The sequence below is a fragment of the Mytilus trossulus genome, chromosome 1 (assembly GCF_036588685.1).
Source record: "Mytilus trossulus isolate FHL-02 chromosome 1, PNRI_Mtr1.1.1.hap1, whole genome shotgun sequence".
Taxonomy (NCBI): Eukaryota; Metazoa; Mollusca; class Bivalvia; order Mytilida; family Mytilidae; genus Mytilus; species Mytilus trossulus.
In genome coordinates this window covers 8,560,802-8,571,953 of record NC_086373.1, presented here as the reverse complement: position 1 = coordinate 8,571,953, position 11,152 = coordinate 8,560,802, and the positions used below count along the sequence as shown (strand labels likewise).

The 11,152-nt window shown below is 33.2% G+C and overlaps 1 protein-coding gene across 1 annotated transcript; it reads left to right on the top strand.

The window, feature by feature from the left end:
- The first annotated feature begins 833 nt into the window (after positions 1–833).
- On the top strand, positions 834–9,860 carry LOC134699222 (uncharacterized). The gene is made up of 5 exons (XM_063560836.1): positions 834–994; positions 1,493–1,636; positions 3,430–3,584; positions 8,081–8,229; positions 9,361–9,860. Exons 1-5 carry the CDS (start codon positions 834–836, stop codon positions 9,502–9,504), a joined length of 753 nt encoding a protein of 250 aa, XP_063416906.1. The 3' UTR covers positions 9,505–9,860.
- The last annotated feature ends 1,292 nt before the right edge of the window (positions 9,861–11,152 follow it).

Here is an 11,152-nt window from a genome sequence, read left to right as displayed (position 1 = left end):
ACCTGTGTTGAAAAAGATGGACGAAAGATATCAGAGGGTCAGTCAAACTCATTGATCGAAAATGAAATGACGACACTATGACTAAAAATGAAAAAGACAAACAGACAATAATATTACACGTGACACAACATAGAAACAAAAATAAACAAACCACAACATAGAAAACTAAAGAATAAGCAACACGAACCCCACTAAAAACTAGAGGAGATCTCAAGTGCTCCGAAAGGGTAAGCAGATCCTGCTCCACATCGTGGCACCCGTCGTGTTGCTCGTGTAATAAAAAATCCTGTAAATAGTGAAATTCGGTAAGTCACATTCATGAAAGGAAAGGGGATTGTAGTTACGATGTAAGGAACATATCCGATATCATCTGTGAAACGGTTATTCCATAACGGTCAACGAACTCGTGATGGCGTCCGTAAAATTTACGAAGAGATGATTTCAACTACACGGAGTGAAGCTAATTATTTTGATATAACACGAACAAATGACTCACTTGTATGTACTCAAAACAATTTGCTTTCTTGTATCGAAAATTATCCTCAACGTTTTTATAGAAAGCAGTTCAACAATAATTTGGACAGAGCTTCATGAAAAATTTGACAAACCCAGTAAAACAATTTTTTTTTTAGATATTTCAGTAGCTTAGTTAAGGAATGCTTGTAATGCACACATATTATTCAAACCGTCACATATAGAAACCTCTGAAATCTCTTAACAGAAATAACGGGAAGTCACCATTGATTAGAAAATTAAACATTGGACAAAGATACGGAACATAGAATAGATCAATGGTTGGCATGAACATGACATTTATTTTGGGAATTTTTATTATGTGTTTTTCATTTGGATATGCATCGTGGTGGCACCTTAATCCACACATGGCCTGGAACAATGTGATAGGTGAACCTCAAATTAATACTGATATCAATGGAAGCATGTTTGTCGTCGATTTGTTTGATGTACATAAAAGCATTATTGATGATTTTCATAGGTATGTCATATTGTTGATTAAAAAATCTATATTCTGGCTGAAAAAGCCTTTCGGAAGATCTAATCGAATAGGGAGAGGGTTTTATTTGATTTTTCATCTGTTACTTAGACATTGAAAGAACGACAATTATAATAAAAGCATCTAATTATTTTTCAAAAACGTTCTGTCTTAAAACATATACCAATCACTAATATAATTTCCATTTATTATGTATTCGGTACCAAACTTTAATTGTAAATGTTACTGCTTATTTTTGTTAGATTTTCTTATACTTATTTAAATATAGTACTGGTGAACTTTTAATCTTCTGTCTTCTACTTATTCAGTAGCATTCTACTTAGGTGTTACAAACATATGTAATTATCAAATGTGTCATATAATAAATATTTATGACCCAACTACCTCAGACCAATTGTAATTAACAGTTGTTGCTACTCTATTAAAACCGTCCATCATATGTGTATTAATTCTTTCCGTGTATTATTTTGTTTTCCACAGGAAAGGGAAGAAGGTGATTTGTTACTTTTCTGCTGGAACGAAAGAAGATTGGAGAAACGATGCCGGCGAGTTTCCCTCCGATGGACTTGGAAATATTAATAAGCTCTGGCCAGGCGAGACATGGGTGGACATCCGAAATAGTCAGTGTGTATATAGAACGTTTTCGCTTCTACAAATGTAACAAAATGCGACACGTAAGGTAATAATGTTTGCACCTGTCCTAAGTCAGGAATCTGATGTACAGTAGTTGTCGTTTGTTTATGTAATATATACGTGTTTCTCGTTTCTCGTTTTGTTTATATAGATTAGACCGTTGGTTTTCCCGTTTGAATGATTTTACACTAGTAATTTTGGGGCCCTTTATAGCTTGTTGTTCGGTGTGAGCCAAGGCTCCGTGTTGAAGGCCGTACTTTAACCTATAATGGTTTAATTTTTAAATTGTTATTTGGATGGAGAGTTGTCTCATTGGCACTCACACCACATCTTCCTATATCTAATAATCAGGCGGAACTGTTTGCGACACTAATTGTATAAAGCGTTATATTTCCGACGGTTAAATCCCTGTATGTTTCATACCTTTTATACAAATGTTCTGTTTGTCATATGTTTATTGTCTTCGAACTCATTTTAACATGTTTAAGCGACTAGTAAAACAAAAATTTTATGGTCAAGTGAGTTTTTCGCTTATTATGCTTACTAGGACAACTAAATGTAATGTATGGAATAATTTTGCGGTAAATATGTCAGTTTTTTCCTCATTTCGTGGTATACTCGTCAAAGTCAGGTTTACGTAGTTTGGTACTGTGAGTACTTGGTCAACTATGTTTGGTGTGTGAAATTATTGTACTGTGTTCATGTAGATCTCTCAGGGTTAATCTCATCTGACCATAATTTCTAGTTAATTGGTCAATGTTTCCTGGTAAAGTATGTTCATTTGAAACTGCAAATATCATCTATATTAGGTGTATGCTATGATTGTCTAGCTTACTTCCATGAATCCTTTGTATTAGGGCATGTGATGCATATAGTTAAACCTTTCTCCACTTCATGTGATACACGTAACAAACAAAATCTTTGACTTTCAACTGAGAGTCAATCAAGGTCAGTAAAGCAGGCGATAAATTTCAGCGTGTTCGAGGGGGTAAACAAAAATATCATTAGTATTTGCTGTTTCTACGTTGGAGGCTGATCGACTCTGGAGATATAGATAGATCTTCTCTGATTATTGACTTGAGAGCTATCCCTTAAGCATGTATCAGAGTGGTACATAACAGATCATAACATATATAGTTATGATCCATGTTCATGTCATTTTTCTGAATATTCATTTGGTAGTGGTAATCTTAAAAAGTTTTACCGATTTATTTTGAAAAGAATTCCGCTCAAAGCAGTGCTAGGGGGCAGTCCTAAACTGGTAATGATGTGAGACCTTTTTTGCTCCGTGTTAAGATGAGGGACAGCAATAAAAACGCTGTTCTTTTGCTTCGTGTTCTTCTTGTTTTGTTGTGCATTTATCTATTTTGTGTCATGGCGGGAATATCCAAAGCCTTTGTCTTTCCTATTATGTAATACTTACCTCTCAAAGTCAATCAGCCATCAAGCAATCGAAATTATTAAATCAATACAATAGATGTCGGACATCTCCCAACGACGAGCATGATTGACGGAATGGCGTTTGATTTATAAACAAAAATGTAGCAACACGGCTATCTTCAACTTCTTTTAGTTTTACATTTACATCTAAATCAACACAAACATAACTGTCGTCTGTTGTGTCACCTATTATCCTTTGCCAGTAAATGCCCAAATTATTTAGTGTCGACTTCCGTTAACCTCTATAATCCGAACACCTGTGAAAACCGAACAAAACGCAAAGTCCCGTAGGTGTTTGGTTTGTACAGGTTTCACTGTATATCATAATATTATTATGTTTGCAGAGTAAGACGTATCATGAGAGATCGAATTAAACTTGCAAATTACCGCCATTGTGATGGTGTAGATCCAGATAATGTCGATGGGTATTCACAGAATCAAGCAGGACTTCATTTAACACCAGATGATCAATTGGACTTTAACAGATATTTAGCGACAGGTAATACATTTTTATACTTATGCATTCTTTTTTCGTCCTTGTCAAACTGTGTAATACTATTACAAAATACAAGGGAAGTATATATATGAAGCTCTTTTTAAATTCTTCTCACAATTTCTGATTCGACGTTGACTCATCCATACGCTTTTAAAAGATATATACGAACTTTTTATATCAAAATTTACAAGTTGATAACAACGAAATCTAATAACTTCTGTACAAAGGTTTTTCGATTGGGCAATCTTTATTTCAGCGTCCAACTATTGTAAATCACGTGCACACAGCGTAGGATGCCAAGGAAAACGAGACACGTGTTTCTTATTTATTAATTATAAAGGAAGATAGAGACAACCTATAGTATTTGGTGGGATCTCTGTTGTTTTTGTACCCCTATTTGTGACATTTTGCTCACGCATTATCGTCAATAGTATGGAAATTGCTGCGATTATTGAACACTTGAGAGTTTAGTGCTTTAAAACCAGGTTCAATTTACCATTTTCTACATTTGAAAATGCCTGTACCAAGTCAGGAATATGACAGTTGATGTCCATTCTTTTGATGGGTTTTATCATTTGATTTTACCATTTGATTAGCGACTTTCCGTTTTGAATAATAATTCCTCGGAATTCAGTATTTTTGTGATATTACTTTTTTTGTGAAATAATTGCAAAATGAAACATTTAAACCGGACTGTGTGAAATTCAGTGTTAAAATATTACATCCCCATCAAACTCTGAAATGTAATCTTTTCAAAGTTTTGTTTTAAGTAAGGACTTATTTACAAAGAACGTTCTGGTGAATAGTAACAATAAAAGAAAATATAAATAATATCTAAATATCCATATAATTCTATCGATTCCCCTATAAAAAAGCAAACGAAGAGTAGATACTTTATGAGCTTTGTTTAAAATTGGTTTAGAATGTTGCTATAAGTATCGACTTCTATTTAGTTTACTGCTGTGGGTATACCTTTCTTAAAAATGCCAATAATCCGTTTATATATATAAAAAAGAAGATGTGGTATGATTGCCAATGAGACAACTGTCCACAAGAGACTAAATTGACACAGACATAAACAACTATATGTTATCGTACGTTTATGTATGCATATCTAAATCAAAGAAGTGCAGAAAAAATCCATTGTGTGTAGCAAAGATTAACTCTTTTAAAATGAACTAATTTTAATTTTAGTTTCTTGTGTACAATTTAGAAATTAGTATGGCGTTCATTTTCACTGAACTAGTATATATTTGTTTAGGGGCCAGCTGAAGGACGCCTCCGGGTGCGGGAATTTCTCGCTACATTGAAGACCTGTTGGTGACCTTCTGCTGTTGTTTTTTTTTATTTGGTCGGGTTGTTGTCTCTTTGACATATTCCCCATTTCCATTCTCAATTTTAAGTAAGCTTTTTCCATCAACCTTATCCAGTAGTTCACATTCAATACGAATACATTGTGAAGACAGCAAATACAGGAACAAAATTTAATTTCTTTAATTTTTAAGCCTGCTCAGACACATCCTCTGAATCGTTATATTATTTACATATTGGAAGTTCTCGTGACAAGAACAGATTTGCGCACTCGAATACTACGAGGTTGAAATGGGTTTATTGTGGTAAAATAAACCATATACAACTGTGAAATACTTTGAAAGAACTCTATATGTTGTTTGTACATGTTTTCTCTATTTTTTTGTTATCAATATGCACCAGAGATACACATATCTATTTGTTTTGGTTATGACGAATTAATGAAATAAGTTATAATAGATTTATGCTTTTCATAATAACCCATTAAATTCGTGATTACCATTTTTTTGTAATACGTGATATCGGATATAAAAAAAAACATGGTGACGAACTGTATTGCGCTAAAACCTATAATTTTTAGTATTTGGAGTAAATTTTATAATTCCTGATTCCTTATGACATTATTAACCTCAATCAGAATCTAAACTATACAATCTATATTTGATTCTCTTAAATACCAAGCAAACTGATGTTTATGACCGTTTCTCAAGTAAGAAATTATTTACCAGTATTTTGTTTGGTATACACCAAGACAAACTTCAACTTACAGATGAAGACCTAATGGGGTGAAACATCATTAATGCACATATTTGATAATTACATTGTAATTTTGTATACAGAAATGGGTATTGATATTGACCTATAATTGTTTACTTTTTACACTTTTAACGCATTGTGGTTTGGATGGTGAGTTGGCCGTAATATCACGTCTTCATATTTCTATAATACTTTGGGATCGACATCATCTTTTTTATGCCTCATTTATAGGCATTATGTTTTCTGGTTTGTGCGTTTGTAATGTTCGTTTATTCGTTCGTTCGTCCGTTCGTCACGCTTCAGGATAAAGTTTTGGTTAAAGTTTTCAATCAAGGTAGTTTTGGATGAAGTTGAAGTCCAATCAACTTGAAACTTAATACACATGTTCCATATGATATGATCTTTCTAATTTTAATGCCAAATTGGATATTTCCTCCCATTTTCATAGTCTATTTATCATACAAAATGATTGTGCAGATGGGGCAACCGTGTACTAGGGAAACATAACATGTTTATATAAGTATACTTTGACCCATTGGTGGTTTTCTATAAGTATACTTTGACCCATTGGTGGTTTTCGGCTGCTGTCTGTTTTATGGTCGGGTTGTTGTCGCCTTGACACATTCCTTATTTCCTTTCTCAAATTTATTTTTGGTACACTTTTTGGAATTTTGGGTCCTCATTGCTCTTAACTTTGTATTTATTGGCTTTTGAACTATTTTGATCTGAGCGTCACTGATGAGTCTTATGTAGACGAAACGCGCGTCTGGCGTATAAAATTATAATCCTGATACTTTTGATAACTATCATTTGAAAGTCGCATGTGATAAAACATAATAGTGAAACGGAAAATCACTACAATACTGAGCTCCGATGGAAAGTCAAGAAGGAAAGTCAATAATCAAATTGCAAAAATAATACGAGCAAAACCACCCTAATATGGATAAATCATCATGTGCAATACCAATACTGTTGTCCTTAAGTAATAATGTTTCTTTTCGGAGAAGGCCAATATAAAAAAATCCGTACTGGTCCATTAGAAAATACGGGATCACTTGCGGGGGTTCTGTTTTCTCACAGAAGAGAGACGAAAGATACCAAAGGGACAGCCAAACTCATAAATCTAAAACAAACTGACAACGCCATGGCAAAAAATTAAAAAGACAAACAGACAAACAATAGTACACATGACACAACATAGAAAAATAAAGAATAAACAACACGAACCCCACCAAAAACTAGGGGTGATATCACAACTTTGGACGTATCGTTATACATAAAATACATTTGTGTCATATTTTTTACTTAACACGATAAGAAAAAATGCTCTTATGATGTTCAGGTGTTTGAAATGTCTTGCAACGGTTATATTTCCGAGCCTTTTCGAGTACGACATTCGAACATTATCACTTTTTCTTTTCCGTTGATCAATCATCGAAACGCGCACGGTTCATCAGAAACTGTCTGATTAACTATTCCTAGCTACGTTATATTTTCTTCATAAAATAAATTATATAAAAGCATAAGATTAAGTACTTGAATGAGAAATCAGACGTTCTTTCGTGATTACTAAAGACAAGTTCAGATACGATTTTCTGTAATTTCTTCATAGTAATATATAAAAAAAGAAGATGTGGTATGATTGCCAATGTGACAACTGTCCACAAGAGACCAACATGACATAGAAATTAACAACTATAGGTCACCGTACGCCTTCAATAATGAGCAAAGCCCATACCGCATAGTCAGCTATAAAAGATCCCGATTAGACAATGTAAAACAATTCAAACGAGGAAACTAACGGCCCTATTTATAAAAAAAAAAGAATGAACGATAAAAAAAAATATATGTAACACATAAACAAACTGAATTACAGGCTCCTGACTTGGGACAGGCACATACATAAATGATGTGGCGGTGTGAAACATGTTAGCGGGATTCTAACCCTGGTACAATGGTATAACAATAAAACATAAGAAACTATAAAAATCAGTTGAAAAAGGCTTAACTCATCAGATGTACAAAAATACAAGTGAACGTTCCCGGGTAGTTATACACCCCGACACAATTTGACACAATGAACATATCTGAGAGTACTCGCAGTTATCTGTCAGCTAGTTCAAAGCCACTAACAACTAATAAAAAAAATCATGCATCTAAGTTTCTTATTCTAATCACAGAAATAATAAAATTAATAAAACAGTGATTTCTCAATCAGCTGCAATGGCTCTCGTCTCTTCGAGAATCGGATCCGATACATTCAACCTCCAAAGTATTTAAGAAACCAACACAACAACAGCCAGTTAATAAAACTATTAAATCATTAACTTTCAACCGAATACGCATTGAAATTCTTCTGTTCAAGTATATTTTCACTAGTGTTGTGCACTATAATGCACTATAATGTACGTTTTACGAAAAATCCTTTACAGAGGCACACGGCTATGGTTTAGCGATCGGACTGAAGAACGATGTAAGCCAACTTCATGAACTTGTAGGCGACTTTGACTTTGCTGTAAACGAATCATGTATGAACTATAACGAATGTGACCTGTATAAACCGTTTTTTTATGCTAGAAAGGTATTTTCAAAATATATTTTACTTTCCTTAATAAGATACACAATTAACAAATTAAAATATAATGGAAACTTCACAACATAATACAACCGATTATTCGTGTATTTCTCTGTGCTATATTTCCCCCCATTTATTTGTATTGTAGCCTTGTAATGTAATGTTGTCATTTTAATGTTTTAATTAACACTGCCATTAATGCGGGAGGTTTGACATGCAACAAAACCAGGTTCAAGCCACCATTTTTTTCTTTAAATGCCCTGTACCAAGTCAGGAAAATGGCCATTGTCATATGATATTTCTTTTCTGTGTGTGTTCATTTTAAAAATTTTGTGTTTCTTTTGTTTCGTTGCTTTCCTCTTATTGTTGATGTGTTTACCTCAGTTTTAGTTTGTAACCCTGATTTGTTTGTTTTTTTTCTCTATCGTTTTATGAATTTCGGACAGCGGTATACTACTGTTGCCTTTATTCATAACCGAACTGTATATAGGTCTAGTAGGGATTCTATTTCAGTAAGATCTTGTAAATCAATTTTTTTTTTATAAACACTCAACTGGTGATTTAACTGTTCCTTAAACAACCAAACCAGTTTCTAAATATCATACCCACTTAATTAACATGTTCCACTAACAGACTTTTTTTTTTTAACATAACCATTAGTTGATGTCAGTTAAGTATTTGAATCACTTTTAATCCATTTATAATGCTTCCTTTCACATCAGCGCAGACTATATTCAATAACGAGGACTGACACTCGACTAATTTTAGAAGAAAAAAAATATTGATCTGAACTGCATATGCTATATTTTCACTTCGGAAAAAGTGTAGACAAACTTGTCCTAATATCAAAGAAGACTGCCCTCGCAAATTGGTTTAGAATTATGAATAACTAGAAAAGTTGGGTTAAAGCTAGTAAGACAACAATTCAATAACATATTTAAACCAGAAACATGTACGGCTGAATTTTTTCCTTCAGATTAGATTTATTATATTTCATCTTGATAGGTGCCTAGCTTTAACCCAACTTTTCTAGTTATTCATAATTCTAAACCAATTTGCGAGGGCAGTCTTCTTTGATATTAGGACAAGTTTGTTTACACTTTTACCGAAGTCTTACATACCTTTTGTTTGTTTTAGCCGGTGTTCCATATCCAGTATGTGAGTTCTACGATAGAAGATCACCAGAAGCAACATGAGATATGCTTCTCTTCAAAACGTCCTCATGAGATGAATACTATAATCAAAGATCGTCGACTGGATAACTGGAAACTTTCTTGTTGAATATTTTTGTCAAGTAAAGAGCGAGCATCTTCATGACGTATTTTTTTTTAAATTGAACTCGTCTGACAAGGCCAACATTTTGGTCATTTTATTTGTACAGTACTATTAAATACATCATATATGTTATCATGATATGTGTTGTCCTAGATAACTGGCAATTAGCTGATACATAACATTTTGCTGACCTACACGAGGAAAACATGTTTATCATTTTAGCAAATGTATAGATTGTACTGTCACAATTTGAGTAAATAGTACTTCTTTGGATTGCAAAATCAGGGGCTGAAATCGACAAGCATTGATTAATTTATTACTAATTGTAGAAAATCAACGATGCCGTTGTCAAAGTGGAGCATTCCGGCAGCTATATCTTTGATTGGAGCAAGATTTTTTATAAAGGCATATAAAACTCTTTTATTTTGTTTTCATTTTTTTTGGGTCAGTTTATTGTTAAATGAATGAATTGATTTGGTCAATGGTGTTGAAAATCATCAAAATGGTTCAAAACATACAAATATTATAACAAAAGTAATCAACTGAAACGCCACCCAATAATTGTGAGTTTCAAGAAAAATAAAGATCAAGATGATGGCTCTCTAGATACCAAATCAAATGTTAGTTGATAGAAAAAACAAAGGATATTGGGTACCCATCCATGACACAAAATCATTACATGGAATACAAAAACACACAAAAAACAAAGGAACGACTCTTTTAATGCTGTGCTTCATCTCAAAGTCACAGTGAGGCTTTCAACACGAGCAAAAAAACTATGACCTCAGTGCATTTTTAAGACGGTCCAGCCCCTATCAACAGCTAGAGTGGTATTCTTTGCAAAAACACTTTGATAACTTTTGTCAGATGTAAAACCACCTAATGGGGCCTGGTCAAAAAAGAATACAAAGGAAAAAAGTATATATTTTAAACAAAGTACTTCCTTCGCACAGGTATAAACCTTAAATCAAGTAGTTGGTTGATATAAGGAACATAATTTTGTTTCCTTGCATTGTATGATATTTTCTAAAACGTACATATTTTCAAATAGTTACTAAATTTGAATTTTACATGTTTTCTAAAGAGGGAGACGATGTCTCAATTTAATGTTTTGTAAATATTGAACTCGGGTTAATTCTGCACTAGATCAGTGTATTTTGCGTACAAAATGAATTTCTGCTGCATACGAGTACAAATAGTCTAGCATTTTAGTAATATCATTCTCAGTATATTTTCTGATAAAATCAGTGTGGTTATTCACAAATACAGAATTGTTATAATACAAAACACGATATTTATATCTACGAGATTAATATTAAGCAGGAGATTTTGCTAGGCATAAAACTTGGTTCAACCCAGCATTTTTTTCTTAAAATGTCTTTTACCAAGTCAGGAATATGACAGTCGGATCAAATATAGAAAAGGAGATGTCGTTTGACTGCCCATGAGATGACTCATCACAAGAGACAAAATGACACAGAAAATAACAACTATAGGTCACCGTACATCAAAGTTCACATGATACACGTTCTGTTCATCATAGCATCGTTAGTGTAATATTTTGCAAAACAAACAAGATGTTACTAAAAGAATTGTCGTTTCAACTGATAGATATGTTTTCCATATGTAGACAATTCTTCAATCAAGCTACATA